Below are 24,020 nucleotides of genomic sequence, written 5' to 3' on the forward strand. Positions count from 1 at the left end.
CCCCAGCCCCACATATATTTTCCTCTGACAATATATTTTTTTTAACTGAGAATTCAAAAAACCATTCTAATCATAAAGGTTATTTTATTTCTACTTCAGTTGAAAGAGAAAGAAAGAGAAAATCAAGAGGCCTCAGAATACCTAGTCAATGCCTAGAGTTTCTTTGGGGGTGGGGAGAATTAAAAAATGGTAATTTAGAGAGAAGACAGTCAACCTCTTACATGAGAATTCCACACTTGCAATGAATTTATTAGGAGTCATCCCAGAGTTTTCAGACAATAGTTTGTGTCTGGTTACCCGCTACTTATAAAGCCCCCAGAGCATAACCATATAGCCTGGTAACCACTGCCTTTTGTTTGATGACCAGGGAGTAGTTATAGTGACAAGGTACAAAAAATAATCAGCATGCAGCCCTTTATTTAGTTTTGCAAAGTCTCTGCTTATAGTTCTGTATATTACATGACTGTGTTATACAAATACATTTATTTACAAAAACACTCTAGCTGTGCAAACTTGTTTTTTAAAAATGTACGGATAGTCCCATCTTTGCCCATCCCAAGATATATTCTTTAAAGCATGCATAAAAATTAACTTTGGTGTGGGAAAACTACTCTATGTGTGGTCACATACAGTATATTTTTTGTCTATTTATATATTTACAAAAGGTTACCAGTTTACAGAAGTGTACATTTTAAAATCCACAATGCAATAGTGTGGGTTATCTGGTCTCAGAAATCAAAGGAAAGGGATTCTGTAGAGAAAACAACCAGAGACTCCTAATATGACAAAATTGGAAAAAAAATGAGCAAAAAAATCTAAATTGCTTGGGCTGGCAAATGATTACAGAATTTTTTATGGCAGTGCAATAAGTTTGATAAATTGCCTTCTACATAGGCCTCTGTGGTGGCATGGTAGAAGTTCATTGGCTTTTCTTTTAGTCTAGCACACTACGTTCAAATGTACAATGCTATAGTATCAAAATGTTTTGGCAAAAAAGATATTGAAAGAAACCATGAAGTTCTGACAAAAATAGAAATCTGTAATAAAGCTAAAGAACACGAAAATAAAAGGAAATATTATAGTATCTGTTTTACAATTCGTATAGTCGCACTCGCGTATTTCTCTGTTCTTAGTCTCCGTAATGAAAAATAGTTTTATACAAAAACATACTCAAGTTCTGGACTCGTACACGTTTCACATGCTCAGTACATTTTCTCCCGCACGCGTATCTCTTCCGCCACGCTTCAAGCTTACTTCATTGCACAGGAATCGAATCTAGCTAGACAGCGCACGTGATGTCATTACAACGGCAATAAAGTAAAACAAACACAACCAAAAAAAAAAAAAACCACCACAAGCTTTACTGAGATCTATTCATTCAATACTCAGCACATCTTAGCATGGAGCCGAAAACAGTACAGCAATAGGTTACATTTTCTTGTGAACACAGTTGCTGAAGACTTAAAAAAACAACAACATTAAAAAGCAGAAAACCAAGAAACAACCTCCCTTCCTTCCCCTCCCCCCCAACTGAACTTCCGGCTTGGCCTAACGGGGTCGGCTCTAGGCGGTCTCCTCGGCCGTGGGCGGGGCCTTGCCGGGACTTCCGGCGGGTGCCTAGGGGCGGCTCTAGGCGATCTCCTTGGCCGTGGGCGGGGCCTTGCCGGAACTTCCGTTGTGCGCCTTGTAGCTGGTGAGGCCCGGGGGCTGCGGCCTGACGCTCTTGGCCCCGCTCGGGGCCGTGGGTGAGGCGGGGGAGGGCGGGGAGGCGGAAGCGGAGGGGGGCGCGGCTCGGCCGTTTTGCGTCTGCAGTGAGAAGGACGGGTGGTGGCCTTTACCTGCGTGAGGGGGGCTCTGAAACTTCAAGGAGCCATTAGAGACGGAGGGGATGAGGGAGGCGGAGGGCGCCGGCCGTCCTGCGGGGGGGCTGAGAGGGTTAGAAGCAACGGCGGGTTTAGTAGCAGGCGCGGGAGGGGGGTTAGCGTTGTCACCACCGGGAGGGGCCAGGGAACTGCTTTTCCCCGAGCTGGGAGAAAGGGCTGGAATCTTAGAGGCAGGTAAGGAGGGGAAAGTAGGCTTACAATCCCCACCAGCTTTCTTAGCACTTCCATTCGCCTGCGAACAGAGATGGCGGGAGACAGTTCGTCAGAGGGCTGCAGACACCATCCATTTCCACAGGCTCTGGCAACAACCGCCCTTCCAAGAACCATCCAGCACACAGAAACCACACCGAACCAGTTCCGAGTCTGAGCTAGACGTTCTGGTGAGCAGCAGGCCAGGAGCTGGTCGAACAACACCTCCCACCCCCCGCCCCCCGCCGCCGCCCCCACCTCAGCCCGCCTCACTTTCCGCCCCACACCGAGTCCAGTCAGAGCTGAGGAGGCACAGAACAGAAAAGAACCAGGAGGAACAGGCACATCATCCCAATTCCGCTTCCGGGTCGACCATGCGTCTGGGTCACTAGGGGCCGGGGCATCATGATGCAGGTTAACGGGCCTCTAAGGCGCAGGGGCTCAACATCTATGTTAGTTTGCTTGGGCGACTCTCGGAGTAGTGCTGGGCTGGCTGTCTCCGTTTCTCGAGCTATTCTGATGCACCACTATGTTTACCCGAGAAAAGCCGCCAGGTCTGGCACCATGGGTTAACCGTTGAAATTTGGAGTCACAAAGTAAAAAGATGTTTTATTGCCAGCATGCAAGAGCGGGGTGAAAAGTTCAACAAAAGTTTTTTTTTATTTTCTTCATGCCCCCTCCCTCCCCCCGGATCCAGGATGTCTATGGAAACCGTATCTTACAAAGAAAACACAGTATTTGGTATAAATTAAGTCAGTGACTTGCTTCTTAACGTCAAGAGTGTCCATCCAAAATCGGGTTTAAGGTAAAACTACCTGACGGTATTGGCGTGGATCCTGCAGTTTGGACTGCTTGCCAGGCTTGTCCAGGCTTCCGGGTCTGCTCTTGGAGCTCATGGGGATCGGCATCCTGCTGGTCTGTGGGGTGGCACCCGAGCCCTGCGGGAAGAACATGGGAAGAGAAGAGGAGGCAGGTATTAGGGGTGGTCTTGAGGCGGGCCCTGTGTGCGGAGAGAAGCTCAGCGTGAGAAGCCACAGGCCGACATGCAGGACAGACCTTGAGCCGGACATCAGGAGACACCACGGGGTTAATTCAAAGAATCAAACAGAACAAGAACTGCCCCCCACTACTGATTGGACCGATTTTAATGTATGAGAGCAATCTTGTCAACAGCCAGTGGCTGACCCAGCATCCTGGCCTTGGCCCCACACCAGTCAGCACCAGAGGTAATCACGGCAGAGTTGATTAGCTGTTAGACACCTGGGAGTTGTTTGGGTGGTGAGGGAGGAAGTGTGAGAAAGGAGTCATGGGGAACAGACCAAAAAAATAAAAAACAACAACAACGAGAGCCACCTTAAAGGAAGCAAGTAATCACAAGGCCCTGGGGGAATGGTGATTATTGCAGACTGAGGAAAGCAGCTGTGGGTCTTTTCACTTTCCACCTGGTCAAGATACCTTACGTGAAGCTGACGGTATGGACGAGGGGGACGAGGGGGCAGAGGGAGCATCGAGCACTAGCATGGGGCGGGGAGCCGTCTCCCCTACTCCTGGGGAGGCGCTTGCCACTGAATCTCTGCTGGTAGGGCAGGAGGACTCAACTAGAACTTTGGGACTCATTTCGCTGATGGTATTTTCCAATTGTTTGATGGTCTGCTCCAGGCTGTCCAGTGTACGGTAGGTGTTCTTTCGGATTTCATCTGTTCTGGAAACCGGGGCCACGCTCTCGGGTCCGGGCGACTCGAGTCTCCTGGATGTGTGTTTTGGGCTGTCTTCAGGCTGAGAGCGAGTTATTTCGAAGCGCTTGGCTTCTTTGTGCTGCTTCAAGGTGCCGTCCTCTTCTTCCTCTTCGTAGACCACCACCTGCAATGTCTTCTTCCCCGTCTTGGTTCCAGTGCGGATGGCTTGCGTGAGGGCGGCCAGCTGTTTCTTGGGGAATTTGAACTTGAACTTCTTCTTGGGGCTTTCAAACTGGTCATCGGGGGTGTCATCCTTGGTTTCTGAACCCGGAGACTCGCCTGCGCTGAACTTTCGAGGCTGGGTTTGACTCCTTTCCTGACCCCTGGGCTCACTGGAAGGTGAGCTGGGGGCTGATGGGCCCCCAGCCTGCTGTCCAGAGCTAAGGCTGCCGGATGTGACTGTCCTTCCAGTGCAGGGTGAAGTGCTGTTCTGAACAGTGTCTCCGTTTTCCTCCTCCTCTTCCTCCTCTATCTTCTCCTCTGTCATCATTCTCTCTAATTCCTCATCGCATTCCTCGAATATGGTGGAGAGTCTCTTGTATGCGGACCGGATGTCCATGGGCTCGTCAAAGATGATGATCACAGGTTTCTTGTCCAGGCACACGACGGGCTCCTCACTTTCTATCCCTCCCTGGGGGGAATCCGTTGCTTTCTTGGCATCAATATTCACGGTCTGCACATCTTCTCCCTTTCTGCTCACTATATCTCGTACCTCCCCGCTGGACAGGACCTGGACGGCAGTTTTGGTGATCATGAAGGCGATGTTGTCAGGGCCTGCGTTTTCTTCCATGGGCGAACCCGCTGTGGATTCTCCTTCCTCGGCAGGGGCTATGGGTGCTGTCCTCGCCACTTTGGGTCTTAGTACAACATGGCCCAGCTCAGCCTTGGGAGCCTCTGGCTCCTGAGTGCTGACCTCAGGAATACTGAATTCGGTGGATCTTGGGGGAACGGGAAGGAGACCCCAATCCGTATGTTCCTCTCCTTGTTGATTCCTTTCCTTTGTCTTCCCATAATTCACCTTCTGATGCTCAGGGTTGGCGGCAGGGGACTGCAGCTCAGAGGCTTTTGGCCCTTGGTTCGTTTCTTCTAATGAACTCCCCCCAGAGTTGACCCCGAGGCCAGTTTTCTGGGAAGAGTTTCTATTGTCTCTGAGCATGGGATCGGGCAATGCATGTTCCTTCATCAGGCTATCGCTTCTGTATTCTGCTGTCCTTGATGTATCAGGGAGACTGTTCTCTCCTCTGCTTTCCCACTCAGGACGAGCACTGGGTGGGAGAGTCCCCGGGGGAACCTGAGAATGACAGTGGAGGAGGGAAAGCACACGCATGAGTTAGATACAGACCTGCAGAGGAAGACAAGGTATCTACCTCAGATCCCCGGAAACACAGATCTGGCCAACTCACCTTTCCGGATTCCATTCCGGAGCCATGTTCATATTCAACATCAGATTTCCGTACGTCTTCATGGAAAAATTCCAAGTTCTGGTAGGATATGTAGGACATGTTACTCCAACACCACCACAACCCCCAAAGTGGACTAGCACTAAAGTGTTCCTGTAATCATACTTCCAGAACATGCGAGCCAAGCACATGTGCTACACAACAGTCCAAAGCCTACAGCTCTGTTTACCTGGGGTTGCTTTGTTCTCCAACTTCCAAAAATGCCCTGTGTTTGTACAAGATGAAAATCTCAATTAGAAAAAGAATTCAAGCATTTCGGATTCTGTGTGTGTAGTGCGGGGGGAGCAGCTGAGAAAGTAAAAGGACCGATTCTGCATCCATCCGTCCTCTTTCCAACTTTGGACTGGGAACTTAAGTGCACTCAAACCAGAAGGGGTGTGTGGCGTTGAGAAAGGACAGCGTATCAGCAGGCAGGCGGTTTCTGCATCTAATCCAGAACTGCCAATCAACTGGGTGACTTTAAGGGAAGTAATTTCACTTCTCTGGACCTCAGTTTTCTTGCTTATATACTGAGAAACTAGACCAGAAGCCTTTTTACATCTCTTCTAGCTATTTCTTTTAGTCCTATGTTTGTTTCCTTTATGGAAATTGTCCTCTAAGGATATCTGCAGGTATTGAGTGCAGTTATTGTGAAATGAAGAAATATATATGTGAACACACATGTATACACACAAATATATGTAAATAAATTTTTCCTGACCCATGACAGATTGAAAATGCACTTTCCATTTGTAATTGTTCTTGCCAAGAAAAGTCTCAAATTGACCTTCGAGCTAATATGATCTTCAAGCTTATTAGAAGCTTCCAACTAAGTCCATTCCAAATTCAGAGTGATAACACAGTCAGAAGCACATCTGAGTGTTTACAAAGCAAGCTATCTGGGCTAACGTGGTGACTTTTACCACACCATTTGGCTTTTCTTCTCTACATTCTTGGAGGCAGAACAAAGATGCATTTGCGAGGCTCTCCTGGTGAGAACTTGTGAGGAGAGGCCTTCCCATGGAAACATGGCCTTCACTGGCCAGGTGCTGCACTGGCCCTAACATCCTGCTGGGCCATACTAGCTATGCCTCACCAACACTGCTGCCCTTCTAGTTGCAAAACACCCAAGAGGAAGAGGTGATCATCATGGAATGACACAATCTCCAGAATGCTGATGTGGAAACAGTAACAACCTAACACAGCATGATCAGCTGGGCCCAGCCAATGTCAACCCAATGCAATATTCCCAGCTTCTGTCCAACACGGAATGAATGTTCGTACACATTCAAGGAATTACACACTAACAACCAAGTCAGCATGAATCACATGGAAATATCACACAAGACGCAAGCCATGTGAGCCCTCAAACCCCTCTCATATAACTTCCCTTGACACCCCCCTCCCCCAAGAACACCCCCCATCCCCCACTGCCCTATGAGGACAAGGATTCAGCTATTGAGGTTGGGTGACATGATTTCTTTGGGGGTATTTTAAGTTTAGAAGATTAAACAAATATCAAAGTTTTTAAAGGAAAAATAAATGAGGTTCCACTAAAGATGGTAGTTTGTCTCTCTTGCTAGGACTGGAGTAAGAACTGACTCACATCAGAGTGGATTGGCATAAAATCCAAAGAGATCTACCCGCTGATGTTCTGCAGGCCCTGTCTATTGGTGTTTGAGGCCAGCACATGCTGGAATCATCAGGGTCTTTGCCATACCCACTGTCACACATTTCAAATGGGGTTTTGTTTTGTGGCCACACAAGGCGGTGCTCAGGGGTTACTCCTGGCTCTGCATTCAGGAACCACTCCGGGCAGTGCTCAGAGGACCATATGGAATCCCATGGATTGAACCTGGGTGGGCTGTGTACAAGGCAAGCTCCGTACCTGCTGTACTATTGCTCTGGCCCTACACAATTCAAATATTACCCTGTGTAACATTGAATGTTTTAAAATGGATGGGATGACAGGATCTCTGATAGAAATTCACTATGAAAAAAGATGCCAGTCTTAGGTTTCACTTACTTAGTTGACATTTTTCTTATTTTCTTGTGAGGCTGGAAAAACTGCTTTAATAAACAAGTTTATAACTTTACCTAGGGTAACTAGGTCCTAATCATCATGTAATTTCACAAGTTAAAGACAGTCTTCAACAAGACTGCTTCAAAGGAATCCATCCTCATCCATATCAATTTATAGGCCCTGAGATTTGAATTGTTTCAACAGTTGGCGAAGCACCCGTGGCATGAACATGGACAGTAAGGCTAAATTGGGGACCCAGTGATAAGAAGGAATGAAAATAGTAGATTTATGCTTCATGGTATGAGGACAAACATTTTAAGAAAACATTCAACTTGAGAAGTTAAATAGACCAGGAAAATGTTAGTAAACTCCGCCTCCCCACTTAAACAATTAAACCCAACCTATGTGTAGGGTTTAGTTGACTTGTTGGGTTATCAATACAGACCAGTCTATTATCTGATGTCCCCATATTGAGAGAAATGAGACTGAAGAGACAGGAATCTCTTACCATATGGCAAGAAATCTCATGTGACTTTCTAGTCAATGGCAAAATTCAACGAGTCAACGATGGATTTCAGAGAGATCTTTGCAGAGTTGCCAGTGGCAGGGTCTTTGGAGGGAGACACACTGTTCTGATTATGCCTCAGCACTCAGGATGTGCCTGGCAGGAGCTGGTATTAAAAAGGTCATACCAGGAAATTCCACAGGAAAAGCAATGTATTGCCAATCCTCTGGGTTCCTCTCAAATCCAAGAGGAGGTTTTCATCATGGGATTTATCACTGTCACTTTCGTTCTCTTCCCTGGTACAAAGAGAGATCTGGTCACATTGTAATTGGATTCATGAATCGTTCCATGGCAGATCCTGAGTTCCCCTCGCTGAGTCTATACATGGGTGGCGGTCCCAGATGAAGCAGTGACTGAATTATGTGGCCATGGGTTTATTTGACTGTATTTAAGAAAAGCTAGAGACTTGGAGTTCTGGAATACCAGTTCCTGGTTAAAATTCATACTATGCTTGATTTGGTTATAATAAGCTTCTCATTCTGAAATTTTGACACAGGTTTTTATTCAAATAAGATGGCTCTCTATCCACACCTCAAAGAGTCTCTAGATCTAATTGTGAAGTTCTTTCCCTGAAGTACATAAAGACAGAAAACACTGATTCAGAGTGGAATCCAGTGTATGGTACGAGGTACTCCTTACTAAAAACAAGACTGAACTGCCTCTGGGAGCTTGCTTTTGAGAATTTGTCATTCTGAACTCCTAGCCTGCTTGGCCTTGTAGAGCATGTGTACAAAGACACGTGTGTTTCCACGAGCAGCCACGTGGTGGCAGTATACAGCTCTGCTGTGCACCTCCTTTAGAGCCGCTAGAACTACTAAGGTTTTCCACATTTCCTACAGATGTTCTAGAAACTCTTTGTTTTGTTTTTAGGGGAACACACCCAGCAGTTCTCAGAGCTTACTCCTGGCTTGCACATGGATCGGCTGTGTGCAAGATCTCACCTGTAGTATTATCATTCTGGCCCCTTCTCTATTAAAACTCCTGCAAGATATTTGCTCTTGTATTTTTTTCTCCCCTCCCCTCCCCTCCCCTCCCCTCCCCTCCCCTCCCCTCCCCTCTCCTCCCTCCTCTCCTTTTCACTTCTCCTTTCCACTTCCCCTTTCCTTTCCTTTCCTTTCCTTTCCTTTCCTTTCCTTTCCTTTCCTTTCCTTTCCTTTCCTTTCCTTTTTTTAGAGAATGGAGTAGGGGATCTGGTGGGCCATTCCTGGGGTGCTCAGTGATCTGCACTGCTAGGGATCAAACTTGGGCTCCAACATGCAAAATATGAGTTCCAGCTCTTTGGAACTCACCCCCCTCACCGCCAATATGTATTATTTAGTTTGGGAAGAGGCTTCCCAAATCCTGCATATGCTATTGTGCATAGGGACAGAGTTTCCACTGGAAACCCAAGTCAGATATCTCTGAGCAAACCTAAAACTGTTCTCCATTAGTTTAAAAAAAAAAAAGTCAGAGGGAACAAAGGACAGAGAGGGGCAGCGTGACAGTGGGTTAGTGTGAGAGCCAGGAAAGAAGGAACGTCCGAGCGCGTGGCAGGCGGTGGCCACGTTACCTTCTTCTCCTTGGATGGGGCTGGCGCCCCCGGCCTAGGGTCTTTAAGGTGGCTGTCAGCCCGGGACTGTTCCGCATGACTGTGTGAATTTACATCCACAAGGGGACACTTCTGGAAGGCCTACGGAATTAGAATACTGAGGTTAACAGGGCTTCAAGTGGAACGAGAAAAGAGGGACAACAGAGAATGTGGAGATGGAGAGACCCATCTGGTTCTACAAGCAGCGCCAAAACTGTTCCTTGTCCACCTGGTTGGTTGGGGGCTGAATTGGGGTGGGGCTGGGGGTGGGTAATTCCGCAAGGTGAAATGCACAGAGCCCTAGATGGCCCCTCTGGGTGTGCCTGCATTGCATGGATTGGGCCTCTCCCTTTGACCTTTCAAAACAAACATTATGTAAGTTAAGTCATGAGTAGAAAACTTGATGCTTTCTGTGTTCTTCATTTTATTTATTTTTGGGGGGCTATTCTCATCAGTGCTCAGGGCTCGCTCCCGACTCTGCACTCAGAGATCACTTCTGGCAGGCTTGGGGGACCATATGAGGTTCCAGGGAGGGGATTAAATCTAGGTCGGCCATGTACAAGGTAAGTGCTCTGCCCACTGTTCTATGGCGCCAACTCCTGTTCTTCATTTTAAAACAGTTTTATTGAAATTACAGGGGGCAGGGAGGGTTGCAAGACATTGTAAACATGGACTCCACAAAATAAAAGTGATCCTTACCGATTCATCTTGGGCACGGGTATGTGTGCTCATGGGGTTTGGAGGTTTAGAACAGTGCAGCGCACTTGAATACCCATGTGATTCCGTGTGGCCAGCAGCTGCCTGAACCCCAGAAATATGCTTTGAAAACTTGTGATCCTAATTCTCTGAGCCCAAGCCTGACTCCTGGGCAGAATGTGGAGGCCAGTTCTCAGCACCGGGGCTGAAGGTGAGTAACAATACAACCATGAAAGCAAGAGAGACTGATTATCCAAATCCCTTCATTGAAATCAGTGATTTTAATTCAGCTATGTATCACCCAGGTAAAAAAATGCTGTTTCCCAGAGAATAACTGTCAGAACCACCAGGCTGCAGGCTTTTGGTTTTATGTTTTCACTTTTTTGGTTAACCTGGAAATGCTTAAGTGTTACTCCTGGCTCTGCTCTCAGGTATTGCTCCTGGTAGTGCTTGGGAGATCAAGTGGAATGCCGGGGATCAAACTCCGGTCAGCTGCATGTAAGGCATGTACCTTACCAACTGTGCGCTCTCTCTCTCTCTCTCTCTCTCTCTCTCTCTCTCTCTCTCTCTCTCTCTCTCTCTCTCTGGCTACACTGTGGGCTTTTTAAAAAACACTCTCCAAGTAATACTGATGTGCAACAAGGATTAAAGACCACTTTTTTTTTTTAGACAATCTCTAGTAATTGCCTCATTTTCTTAATATCAAATGCTGCCATTTGGAAAGAACCCAGCAGGCAGGAAAAATAACTCCAATCCTTGCCCTTTGAATATGCCCCGTTCCTGCCCCACCAGCTCCTGCCGTGAGGCCCCTGAAAAGCCCCAGTGCTCTCAGCTGGAGATGCCCAGGGCTACCCAGCTTACTCTAATAAGGGATGAGTTAGGCACTTTGTCGTGTCCACTAAGATTCCAGAGCACACAGGAGTGTGTGTGTGTGTGTGTGTGTGTGTGTGTGTGTGTGTGTGTGTAAGGGGAAGGTATCTAACCCAACTGCTTGGTGAGGCAGAGCCTGGCCACAGGCCACCAGTTAACTTTCTATGCAGCAAGTCTGTCTGGTGGTGTGGGGTGTCCCCTAGCCAGTGAGTTCACAGGGTTGGTTAAAACTTCACTCCCCTGCTGACTATAAGAGAACAAGAAGCCAGGTACTCTGCCCTTGACTTTCAGTCAAAAGAGCACCACAGCAGTTCAGACTCCAATGAAGGGAGATAGTTTCGAACAGTGGGTCTCTAAGTGGCCAGAACAAAGACATTCATTTACTGAGAGAGCCAGTGGAAGACCATGCTCAAGTCTAAACGTTAATACTTTTACTATGAACATTATGAGTGACTGACTTGCATAGACTTAGGGTTAGAGTTATCTGATAGTCTGTCACCCAGTTGGACAAAACTGGGTTGTATCAAGACACATCGTAGTAGGGTGTGAGGAGAGGTGACATTAGATGGTTCCCATCCCATCTATATGTCAGGAGAAGAACTCTCTCCAACAAACAGCCCTGACATGCTAGGATCTTAGTGAGAGGGGCCTTTGGGAAAAGATCATGCTAACACCAAATGAGAACCACTGGAAATCCTAAAGTCTTCAAATACAACAGCCACTTCAAGGACTTTAATCAAACCTTAAAAGGAAAAGATGGTGGCACGATTTTCTTTATTTTTGGGTCACACCACACCCAGCAGTGCTCAGGGGTTATTCCTGGCAGTGCTTAGCGACCATATGGGACACGGAGGATTGAACTCAGGTTGGCCACATGCAAGGCAAATTTCCTACCCACTGTACTATGGCTCCAACCCCCAGTGGCACAATTTCTAATGCCCACTTTAGTTGGTTCTGAAATAGAGCAGAAATGATTAAGATTCAAAGAAAGGCAAGCAAACCTAGCCAAGTCCGAACTAGGAAAGCTTGGAACTGATTTTCTGCATCCACCTGGGATGTGTTCTCAAACAATCCTCCTTCAGACCTATTGGTCCTATTGGCACCCTGAGAGCTCAGTCCAGCACCAGCTTGGACAACCGGAGACCAAGGCCAGAAGATGCATGGTTCATGGCGAGGGTCCCTGGTGCTCCTGCCAGCTCTAATTAATGCCTGTGCGAGAGATGCAGCCATGGAGCCCAGAGCGGGAAGCAGGAAGCCACACTCAGCCACAAACCTGCAGTTCAGCCATGATTTTGTCTCCTTCTTCATCTTCTTCATCCTCCTTTGAGGAAACAGGTGGTGGTGGTGGCGGTGGGGTCCAATTTGACGCAGGCTCCTCCGTTGGGCATTTTGTGGCTCTAGCCTGTGGGCTTGCTCCAGCCTCTTCACTGCTCACCTGTGGAAGATTCAAACCCAATATACAGGCTTAGCACCTCCAGGTCCCAGCAAAAATGAGGTTCAATTCTCATGCCTGATGAATGGCTTCCTGGTGGATTTCAGTTCTAAGCATTTAAGAAATAACATTAGTTTGTCCTCTCTCCCCCTGCAGGGAACTTAGATTTACTGCACAACTCCCACCACAGTGCTCCCGAGGCATGCCAATTCCATCAGGCACTCCCAATCCTCTGTGTTTATCTTTAACCTCTCCTTTGTGCTCTTTGCCTCCTAACTGTTAATCACTTATATCCCCAAATCAGACTCTGTGACTTGTAAAGTCAAATTCTGAGGGAAAAAAAACTTTTCTGGGGGTTCTAGATTTTGTATATGTAAGTGATATATTGTTCTTCTCTTTCCTTTATGTTCTTTACAGTTTATTTTAGAGCAATGTCCTTTTTGTATAGACACAGGAAGACAGTTAATGCTATGCTTTTTTAACATGGGAGTAAATTGACTTCAAATATTTACTCCTGGACATCTGTCATATTTACTTGACTTAAGCCTCAGTTGCCCTTAGTTCCTAACACTCCAAAAGGAGGGTCCCAGTGAGGGATTCGGATGGACTCAGGACAAGCCGTAAGGGGACAGGCTAAGTGCCATAAAAAAGTATAAGTTAAGAGCACAGTCATGGAACAAACTGTCATGACCTAAAAAGAAGTGACTGAATAAGGACCCTGCTGGGGTTAGGAAAGACTAACCAGGCCTGAAGACTTTAGTCTGGGATATATACCAAGATGTCCCCAGGAAGAGCGACCCTTTAAGCTTAATATAGCTTCTACTGTGTCCATACAAGATGCCCCCAGGAAGAGCGACCCTTTAAGCTTAATATAGCTTCTACTGTGTCCATACAAAATGACTAGAAATATTATTAAGTAAAATTAAGATGACTGTTTAAATGGATACTAAGAAAAGGAGAAAGCAATACATCCTTAGATGGAATTCTGCCCTTGGGCAGATCTCCAAGCAGGAATTTAAAGTGCTAACCATTTAGATTTTGTCCTTGAGTTATCTCCAAGAAGAATTTCCCCTGAAGAAAGGACTTTACATCTGTTTGTTGTTATGATAATGTTCTACCACACCTATGTGCAATCGCTACCCCCAAATCTTCATGATTTCTCTATAATGCTGTGAGACTTGAATAAATGATCACTGATCACCAACCAGCCTGGTAGCCTCCATTCCTTCATTCATCCATCACCACTGACTGGCTGGGGAGGCAGTGAATTTGTCTTTAATATACCCAGGGGACCCTTGGGTCACCAAGGGTGGTTCAGTGACCACCCACTTACCCAGGAACAGGGACAGCTACCAAGCACATCCCACCAAGGAGAAAGGCCCTAAGGTCCTCTTACATTCAGTTTGGATTTGTTTCTATCAATTGGCAGTTTGGTGAGTGAAGAAAGAATTTTAAGCCTCTCGTAATCCCTCCAGATTCAGTGCCTTTCAGCCAGGCAAACTACATTGCCATGAAAATTGTATCCACAACCGAACGGAAAAGAGAAAATGTGCCAAGTCGAGCAGAAGCCTGAGTTTACCCAGCATCTTCCTGTGAAGTGGCACAATTGTTCTTAGTTCATCTCCCTTACCTCAACCAGAAAGTCTGTCTTTGGCTTCCCCTCCCACCATCGTTTCCAATCGTCTGACACCTCTCAGAGGAAGAGACTTGCACTCTGCATTTCACTTTGGCTGCAGCCAAGTCAGAGAAGGGTCCAACTTGGGGTATGGCATCTAATCCAATAGCGGCTGGCATTTTCTCATCCTGGTGAATGTGTTAGTCTACTCTCTACTGCCTTGTCTGACTGTCTGATGCAGTGCTTGTTAGTGACTACATCAGAAGAGATGACTTGCCCAGGGGACCGGACACCACCCACAGCCCAGCTTACTAGGACAGCCCACCAGACCTTAGTGCTGATCACTTCCTTCCTGCTGGTGTAGACCACGTCGCCGGACCTTGTGGTGGTGAGCCCTGTTCCGGGCAGGTAGCTCCGTCTTGGGGGTGGGGGTGGAGGGGGTGGTGATTTACCCCCAGACTTGTCCAAATCCTGTTCTGAATTTGGAGAATCTTCTGAAAAAACATGGCACCATTGCACACAATCATCTCTTTTGAGATAACATCTAGGAAGTTCAGTGCCCGCCTACCCACTCCATCATTTCAACGTCACTTTCTTTCAGAGGAAAGGCCCTGCAACAGACCCTGAGGCCTAATAACGGCCCTCAGATTGACATGAACTTCCAGGAAAAACGTCTGCACCACATGATCCTCTCAGCCTCCATTTTCTCATCTGTTCAATGGATGTTGTATTAATAGTCTCTCCTCTGGGAGGTGGCAAAGACTGAGGAGGAAATGGAGCAAAGGCATTTCAAGCCATGACACGCTTTTTAACATGCTTAAGCAATCATTAGTTGCTATTATTAAAATGTTGTTGCTATGCCAAGAATTAATTAAAAAAGCTGATTATTCCTTGAAGAGATGAAAGATCCGAACTTAGTGGCAAATATAGAGTCCCCGGAGGGACTACAAAGGATTCTTCTGCCTCTCGGGAAGCTGCTGTTAACAGGAGGGACTTGAGTGGGGTAAGTTTCAGTAAGATCTGTCCTGGAAAGGGCCAGAGGGAGAATAGGGGAAGCAGAGGAGAACAGAAAACAAAGCCAGGAGAAGTGGTCTTGGTGTCCTGGTTACGTTTGGGTAAGGTTTTCTGCTAATGAAAGGAGACAGCAATTCAAAGATGAGACGAGGATCAGGGACTGAACCCGGGTCAGCTGCATGGCAGACAAACGCCCTATCCGCTATCACTCCAGCTCCAAATGAATCTTGTTTTGATTATTTATTGACAGTGGTAAACATCAAAGGGCTAGCTGAGAAAAATCAGTGGGAGAGTGGAAGGAGCAGGCCAGAGTGCCAGATCCCTGTGCCCCTCTGAAGTGCTCCAGGTTTCACCGGTGCTGTCTTGCCCAGGCCCTTGCCTCTCTGGGCAGATGTGGGTGGACTGAGAATTGAGTCTGTGTGTGGTTTGAGTCCAACTCTGGGGGATACACACTGGGGAGTAGCATATCACTGGGGCCCTAAATGATGCCCACTTTCATGATCGACAGGCAAATCAAGATGAGAAATCTTTTGCCTATTCATTCTGGTTGCTAGACATGGCCTTGCTGACTTAGGCACAGGGCTGCACGCAAAATTACATCTCTGTGTATACTTTTAAGAGTAGACTCAAGCACAAGGCTTGTAAGTGGAGATCTAGTAGGTTGAGTTCTTTGAAAGTTATTTCATAGTGTTGTCGACATTGAGCTACTTAACGTCCATGGTTAACGATGAAATATATGACACTGTGGTTTTACGTTAAACAACGCAATTTTGCCTTATGATCTAATATCCCTCTGGGAGCTCATAAAATGGCATTTGCTTTCCACAGTGTAAGAAGAAAGAACTCTCATTTGAAATGCAGGTCTCATATTGTCCCAGCTGGTGCTGTGAAGTGTCATAAATCTATGGGAAAAGCAGAAACTGGGAAATCCAGAAATCTTGTTTTTTTGTTTATTTTTCCTTTTCCATTTTCTGAGTGTGCTGCTATGCTTATAGTTAAGAAGCTGTGGGCCGGAGTGCAGTGGGGAGGGCCCTTGGACCTGGCAGACCCAGCAGTGACAGCCAGAGATGGATGATCCCTGAGCTCAGTGCCAGGAGTAAGCCTTGAGCACTGCTGGATGGGCAAAGGAAAACTAAAACAAAAGATATAGTACTAAGGTTCAGAAACACCTGAGGACTTGTTCTTTCAATTTTAATTCTTTTTTTTCTTAAAAAAATTTTGTTTTTGGGCCACACCTGGTGGTTGCTCATGGGGTCCTCCTGGCTCTGCACTCAGGGACCACACCTAGCGGGGACAAGGCAAGCTACTGCTCCAGTCCCTTCATTTCAGTTCTTAAAGGAGTGTCTGAGGAGTAGCTTGGTGGTGGGGAGTCCCAACCTTACAAGCACCAGGTTTCGAGTTCAATCCCTGGGGCCACTAGATGTGCCGAGCAGCATCCTGGCAGCTCTACTGCATGTTATTCTGGGGCCACAAGGGGTTTCTGGCTACCTCACAGCTACATGTGTGTGAGCGACCACAGCTAATGAGATGCATCCTTTTTAGCAAGACGAAAAAGATGTGTATGTCCTGAGTCAGGGAGCAAGCATTGCAGGGCTCCTGCATCAGCACGATACCCAGAATGTGTGCCAGCACCACCACTAACGAGGTCGACCCCCTGCAAACACTGTGGCACTGTGTGAGTACCATCGTGTGGACACCACAGGAATGAGAGGAAGGGAACGGGGAGGGTTCTGAAGGCCAGAGACAGATTCCATTAGCCAGCATGCACCTGAGTGGGTTGCCATACTGGGGCTGGAGGACAAGGACAGGGACAGGTGAGCACCTCACCTGAAAATTCTGGCCTGTCCACAGGTGTGTCACCCTTGGGTTGTGGACCCGAGGCGGGCGGCATCTCCAGGTTTGGAATAGACTTCATGATGTTGGCCTGAGCTTCTTCCAAGAGCTTCTCAAACTCCTTCCCATTATAATGCTCCAGATTTTGCCTTTTCTCTTCCCACTTCCTTTCTGCTTTCTGGAGGGAAAAAGCAAGTGGAGAAAAGTTTCAAAACCCAAGGGAAATGCCGATCCCTAAAATTCAGGTCAGACTGGGTGGCAGCATGACACACCTTGAAGGTGGGGAATGATGCCCAGCTCTGGGGTGTAAGAAGTCACGTTTCACAGCAGGATTACTGGTGTCCCCCACCCCCCAATAATATTAGCACAGGTTTTCAAAAAGAAATTCTAACATAATGTTCACATTCAACTCCCTGGTTTAAAAATCTGGCACAAAACCTGTGCATTCCATGAAATGCAGACCACCAAAAAGCAAACTTGTCCTGGCCTCCCACTGCGACACCCCTCTTCTTGGCTTCGGAGACTTCCGCTATAAATTCTCATCCATCCCCTAAAATCCAGACCTTCCTCCTCCATTTTCAGTTCTGATTGCTGTTTCCAGATACATTTCCTACCGCTGCCGCTTTGTTTAGTTTCAAGGTTACATCCAGTAGCACTCTGGGCTACTCCTGGCTCAGTGCTCAGGCAACCATACTTGCAAAGCCTGTGCTCCAGCCCACTGAGCTATCTCCTCCTGCTCCAATGGAACCTTTAATTATTGGTGTCCAATCTACCACCTTTCTCTGATACCTGAAAAATAGATTTTCCACTTCCAGGATTAGTTTTTTTTTTTTTTGGGTCACACCTGGAGATGCACAGGGGTTACTCCTGGTTCATGCACTCAGGAATTATTCCTGGCAGTGCTCAGGGGACCATATGGGATGCTGGGAATTGAACCCGGTCACGCCACGTGCAAGACAAACCCCCTACCCACTGTGCAATAGCTCCAGGCCCCAGGACTAGATCTTAAGCACTCCAAATTAGCGTTTTTGGGTTTTTTTTTTTTTGGCCAGCCTGATCTTTTCAATTATTTAAGGAGGGGGGCAGGCTTGGGTCACATCCAGAAGTGCCCAGGGATTACTTGTGGCTCTGGTAGTGCTTGAGGGACCACATGTGGTGCCACGAATTGAGCCATGGCTGGCTGCAAGCAAGGCAAAAAAGCCTTCAGCCCTTCAGTATTATCTCTCCAGCCCCCCTAATTTCCTTTCTGTTCTGGTGACAGAGCTTTGCCTGTGGTCCTAGACTTTGTGGCAGCTATGCTGGAATGTCCTCCCATCCCTCCATCCCTGCTCACCCCCTGCCCACCCCAGCAGCACCCCCAGTTCTTTTGGCTTATGCACGGCCAGCACTAGTTCTATCCCCAGCACTGCAAATGGGCTTCTGAGCACCACCTGTCCATAGAGCTAAGAAGAGCCTCTGGACAAGGCCAAGTGTGACCCAACTCCTTCCTAACCGGTCCCCTCCCCAGACTTCAGAACCGTCTGATGTACTATGATCTCTCCTCTTAATTCTCGCAACAAAGCGCGCGATGAGTCACACCCTCTCCACGTGCGTGGACAACCTGAACGGGAACGCTACCTCTATGGACAGAGCCCGGTGCTTGGTGCTGGTGATCTCCTCGATGAACAAGGGCTGCACAGTGGCACCGTTCACCGGCAGCTGCGGGGATGAGGCTGTGTCCTGGGCGCCCGCCGGGGGGCTGGCGGGGGCAGCGCCGGGCACCCCGGGGGGCAGGTGCTGGGTGGGGTTCAGCAGCGCCGACGACAGCTGCGAGGGCTGCATGACCACCGGGGCGCTCTGCGCGTGGTGAACCGTCAGGGGCACCACCTCTGACTTCACGTCCCCGGGGACCCCGGCACTGCCCGGAGGCGCGTCTTCTTGGCTCCGCAGGACCTCAGCGGCCGTGGCCTTTTCCATCGCTACGTACTGCGCAGCCTGAGCGGCGTCGGTGCCTTTCAAGAGCCCGTCGGTGACGTGTCTGGGAGGGAAGTGAGCAGAGCTTGGCGTTAGCCTGTCAGCCTGGCCACGGCACCCTGACGGGGCCATCTCGCAGCCGGGCAAGGTCTGGCTGCAAGCTGGAAAGATGCTGGAAGGCACAGCAGCCGCTCAGCGGGGGCGAGTTTCCATAGCAAAATCAAAGGCCCGGGGATCGCCCTCCCCCCCCCCCCCACCGGTGGTCTTTGGCAACCGCTTTCTTGGCCCTTCTGGAGAGGCTGCCATTCTATCCCAGCTAGCACTGCTGTGCCCTGCTACCAATAACGCCTCCACCTGAGCCACGCCTCCCACTGCTCATCCCGAAGCTTCCGGGGCTACAATTAATGATGCACTGGGTGATGCTCTGAGGGGACCATATGCAGTGCCAGGAACGGAACTGGGTCAGCCACAGGCAAGGCAAGAGCTTCAATCCCTGCTATCTTCTTATTTATTATTTATTAATTTTTAAAAATAATTTGGTAGTCGGGTCACACCCCACAGTGCTAAGGAATCACTTTCCTGGCTCTGAACTCAGGAATCACTCCTGGCAGGCTTGGGGAACCATATGGGATGCCCCGGGAATCAAACCTGGGTGGGCTACAAGCAAGGCAGGCGCCCAACCTGCTGTGCTATCACTCTGGTCCTTAACTTTGGTGGCTGTATAAATTTCCCCTGAGGGAGAGGAGGCTACATAAAGCTGAGGAGGGTGCCGACACCCAGGGGTGGATCAGAAAAGTTCAAATCTTACAGTTTGCAGGAAACGCTTCCTCTCCAAGTTCCACCACTGACCTCCTAGCCTCTGCTTCCATCTTTCAAACAAGCATCTCAGGGCCTGCCCTGTTGGCATCTCAAGCCTCGGCTTTAGACTCCTGTTGGCATCAGCAGTTTCAGCTCAGTGCCCACTCCGCAGAAAGAAATCCAGAAGTCTCCAAAGACAGAATTCACAAGGACAAGCCACATCCTGCATGTATATCTGGTAGTGCTTTTACTGTGACAATGGAGTTCTGGAACTTTCTTTCCTTGGATGAGCCACTGACTCTGTTCAGCCTTTCATCCACCGTGCCCCTTTCAGGTGGGCAGATGACTAGAACCCAAACACTCCTGGGGGAGGTTTTCTTTCTAGAAGGACTAGCAAGCGCTCCAGCATTTTCTCAGTAGGGAATGCAAGAGAGGTTTTGCGTTCGTCCACTTGTCTCCCTCTAATGAAGTCAGTGAAGCTGACTTTGAAGCCGAAGCTCATGACATATCCTGGTACATTCTGCAACTTCAAATGTTACTACAAGAATCACCTTGGCATAATTGTTTTTTTTTCACACCAGAATGTTGGTGGCTTCGGGGCTGGAGCAATAGTACAGCAGGTAGGGTGTTTGCCTTGCACAAGGTCAACTCAGGTTCAATCCTCAGTATCCCATATGGTCCCCTGAGCACCGCCAGGAGTAATTCCTGAGTGCAAAGCCAAGAGTAGCCCCTGTGCATCACTGGGTGTGACCCAAAAAATAGAAACAAAAACAAAACAAACAAAAAGGTTGGCAGCTTCCACTCATTTCAGGATGTGCCCAGGCGTCTCCCTGGGGTGAGACTGCGGGGGGCCTGGCATGGGGCTATAACGGGAGAGTAGAGATGGCAATGAGGCCGGGCTCGCAGGCAGCAGCAGGAGCCGCTGTGTGTCTGGCCTGGGGCTCCAGAGCCAGGCATATGGAGAAAAGAGTCTGGAAGTCCAGAGTCGCACCCCGGCCCTTCCCCCCATGCCCCCTGGGTACCTCCGAAGTGTGGTCAGCACATCAGTCATGCTCCGGACTCGCTGTAGGAGGCTGTCCAGCCGGTGTGGCTCCTCCTTCAGGAAACGCACGGCCTCCACTTCGATACGCAGCACGGCGCGCATGCGGTTCTGCAGGGCCGGGAACTCTCCTGTGGGGTATGGGCAAGGGAGTGACCGACCAACTGGCCGCTGGCTGCCCCGCCCTGCCCTACTGCTGGGCTGTCACCAGGCCCCTGGGTGGGGGCACCACTCCCCAGGGCCTCATTTCCTGTCTAGGGTGGGGGGTGTCGTGCCTGGGGCTGGTTCAGGGGTCCACGTATTTCAGCCCCAAGAAGAGCTGATTAGTCTCCTCCAGGCTGAAATCTCCCAGCTTCCGAGGGGATGTCAGCTCAACACCGGCCAGCTTCTGCTCTAGTTTGCTCTCTCTGGTGGAGGGAGGCCGGGGACGGAACTTGGGCTGCCACATGCAGGCTCCGGCTTTCCCTCTGAACAACAGGCCTTCCCTTCCTCCCCCATCATTTGCTGGCTGATTTTATTCAATGAGAAAGGGAAGGAGGAAAAGAGTAAAGAAAGACGGAAGGAGGAATGGAAGGAAGGACGGGGGAGGAGAGAAAGAAGACTAAGGGAAGAGGGAGGAAGAAGGGAAAGGAGCGAGGAAAGATGGAAGGAAGGAGAAGAGAAGGGATAGAAGAGGTGAGGGTAGGAGAGAGGGATGGGGTGGGGGAGGAGAAAGGGAATGGATAAGGGGAGGAGAGGGAAGGGGTGAGGGTAGAAGAGAGGGACAGGATGAAGGGAGGAGAAGGAAGGGGAGGGGTGAGGGGAAGACACAGAGAAGGGGAGGGGGAAAAAGAGGGAAGGGGTGAGGGGAGGAGACAGGGACAGATAGAAGGAGGGAGGGAAGGGGTGGGGAGGAGAGAGGGACAGGATGAAGGGATTAGAGAAGGAAGGGGAGGGGTGAGGGAAGGAAAGGGGTGAGGGGAGGAGAGAGGGACAGGGTGAAGGGAGGAAAGGAGGAAGGAGAGGGATGAGAGGAAGAGACAAAGAAGGGGAAAGGAAAAAGAGAGGGAAGAGGTAAGGGAGGAGAGAGGAATGGGAAGAAGGGAGAAAGGAGAGAGGAATCGCCTGCGTGGCTGTGCTGCAGACCCTTCGGGGACCCTCACCTTTCAGGGCAGCCACGGCCTCCCCGACTTGCCGCAGGAGGCAGGCGCCGTCCTCCACGTCCTTCAGGGTGACGGTGCGGCCTGCCGAGGCTGAGTCCTTCTTCAGGTCCTCCACGAAGTCCTCCAGCTCGCTGCAGGGGGCAGAGCAGGCGCAGTGAAGACAGGGCCTTTGGATGCCACAGCCAAGCCCCCATCAACCCCCCCGCCTCCACAACCCCCATGGTGGGAGTACAGCTAAGACGAGCTGCCTGGGCACTGTCTGGGGAATCTGGGGGTTGGGGGCGAGGCCAGTGGCTGTTAGATGGTATACCTGTTCCCACTTCAGTGGCCCCCAAGCAAGGAGGAGAAGTGGAGCATTGTGAAAGGATGGAGGAGGGAGAGAGAAAGAGAGCAAGAGAGAGGGGGGGAGAGAGAAGGAGAGAGGGAGAAAGAAAGAGAGAGAGAGGGAGAGAGAGGAAGAGAGAGGGAGAGAGAGGGAGAAGAAGAGAGGGAAAGAGAAGGGAAGAGAGAAAGATGGAGAGAGAGGAGGGGAGAAAGGGGGAGAGAGAGAGAGGAGAGACAGAGGGAGGAAGGGAAGGGAGAGAGAGACGGAGAAAGAGAGGGAGAGAACGTTCACCATATTGGGGCAAGCACCTGAGGCTTCCCAGCCTTGTACCTGGCCTTTGGGGCTAGGCCCTTCTTAGCTGGGGTTGGGAGGACACTCTCCTCTTTGCTCTAGGATACTTATCGATGTCCCTGATCTCGACCTCTCCTGGTGGTTCTTGGGTGACCCTGCATTGCCAAGGGATCAAACTGGGCTCAAGCCGCATCCCAGGCAAGGCCCTACCCCTACCCTCTCTCTCCAGCCCCCAGCTTGACACTGTTAAATGTCCGAGGGCCTCAGAGTGAAGCCCTGCTAGAGAAGCTCTGCTTCTCTGTGTATCCTCTAAGGACTGGCTGATTCTCTTCTTCAAGCGATCAAGAGAAGCAATGATCACACATCTGTGTGATCTGTGTGTGCGCGCATTACAAAAGAACCAGAAAGATCTTATACACAGAGACGAAGATCAATCCCTTCTCCTAGTCAAAGCCTCCAAAAGAAACAGGAAAAGAGGGGCTGTGGGGGGTATAGTACAGTGGGTAGAGCATTTGCCTTGCACACGACCAATTCAGGTTCGATCCCCAGCATCCCATATGGTCCCCTGAGTGCAGAGCCAGGAGTAACCCCTGAGGATTACTGGGTGTGGATTCCCACATCCCCCACCCCCCAGAAAAAAAATTGGAAGGAAGGAAGAAAGGAAGGAAGGGAGGAGAAAAGGAAAAAAAAAAACCCAATCTCAATCCAACAATCCAACAAACAGGAAAAAAACTGAGATAGAAGACCACTAGGGGGCAGTAGCAGAAAACGCTTCACCAGCAAGGCTAGTGCTCGGGAGCAGCCCAGGGAGGCGGAGTGAGGAGGTGCAGGGGAATGAGTCTGCAGAGCTGGGCAACTCGGATGCTTCACCAGGGGACCTGGATGCAGCTGGCAGCTTCCACCAGGGGACCCGGGATGCAGCTGTGATTGGCAGGGCAGCTGGTGGGAGAGGTGGTGCAGGCAGGGCAACATACATCCGACAAGGACTAGGGGGCAAATGGCAAAGCCTTCCATCTCCACGAAATGATAGACTTTGGGGGGAGGATTTTCTTTTATTTTCCCTCTTATTTTTGTGAGTGGTGTTCAGGGGACCATGAACTCAGGGCTCCCTTATGCCAAACAGGTCTTCCCTCTATTGGGGACATCTCCCAGGCTCCCTGTGATTCCTGCTGTCATGAAAAATGGACTCAAATTGCCTCAGAGCACTTCAGGGAAAATGGTGTGATGCCAGAACCCTATGAGAAAGCCCTGTCCACTGACTACCCACATTTGCAAAAGACGGTGGGGTACTTCCTCGAGTTGAAGGGCTGAGTTCTACCCTCACACTCCAACTAGGGGCCCTTTGCCGGAAAACTCTTCCATTTCATAACCAAATGGAACTTGTGTTTTGTTCAGAGGTGCAGCTGGCTGCCCAGGGGTGGGGTGGGGGTTGGTCCGGGAGGTGCTTGGGGTCACCATGCAATAGCAGGGATAGACTGAACCCAAATCTTTAGTCTACTGAATGATCTCTCCCCGCTCCCCACCCTAGACAGAATTATTTTAACACGTAGACATGTAATCTGATCTCCCCCCCCCTGCTTTTTGGGTAATACCCAGAGATGTTCAGGGGT

General features: G+C 49.3%; 1 protein-coding gene across 11 annotated transcripts in view; it reads right to left on the bottom strand.

The window, feature by feature from the left end:
* Positions 1 to 222: 222 nt before the first annotated feature.
* Positions 223 to 24,020, bottom strand: part of KIAA1217 (KIAA1217 ortholog) — a 750,771-nt gene continuing 726,973 nt past the window's right edge. For 6 of the 11 annotated variants that reach the window (XM_056132179.1, XM_056132185.1, XM_056132171.1 and 3 more), the window contains 11 exons: positions 21,795 to 21,925; positions 20,636 to 20,783; positions 18,480 to 18,879; positions 16,857 to 17,040; positions 14,346 to 14,509; positions 12,242 to 12,403; positions 9,385 to 9,504; positions 5,212 to 5,289; positions 3,528 to 5,099; positions 2,888 to 3,010; positions 223 to 2,115 (listed from right to left, as the gene is read on the bottom strand). In XM_056132179.1, the coding sequence (XP_055988154.1) occupies positions 1,630 to 2,115; positions 2,888 to 3,010; positions 3,528 to 5,099; positions 5,212 to 5,289; positions 9,385 to 9,504; positions 12,242 to 12,403; positions 14,346 to 14,509; positions 16,857 to 17,040; positions 18,480 to 18,879; positions 20,636 to 20,783; positions 21,795 to 21,925 (3,568 nt within the window). In that variant the 3' untranslated portion in view covers positions 223 to 1,629. Of the gene's footprint in view, positions 2,116 to 2,661; positions 3,011 to 3,527; positions 5,100 to 5,211; positions 5,290 to 9,384; positions 9,505 to 12,241; positions 12,404 to 14,345; positions 14,510 to 16,856; positions 17,041 to 18,479; positions 18,880 to 20,635; positions 20,784 to 21,794; positions 21,926 to 24,020 lie in introns of those variants that run through there. The other 5 variants (XM_056132215.1, XM_056132208.1, XM_056132172.1 and 2 more) reach the window with 4 other exon arrangements.

This window comes from Sorex fumeus, unplaced genomic scaffold (genome assembly GCF_029834395.1).
Source record: "Sorex fumeus unplaced genomic scaffold, SorFum_2.1 ptg000007l, whole genome shotgun sequence".
In the NCBI taxonomy this organism is placed as follows: domain Eukaryota; kingdom Metazoa; phylum Chordata; class Mammalia; order Eulipotyphla; family Soricidae; genus Sorex; species Sorex fumeus.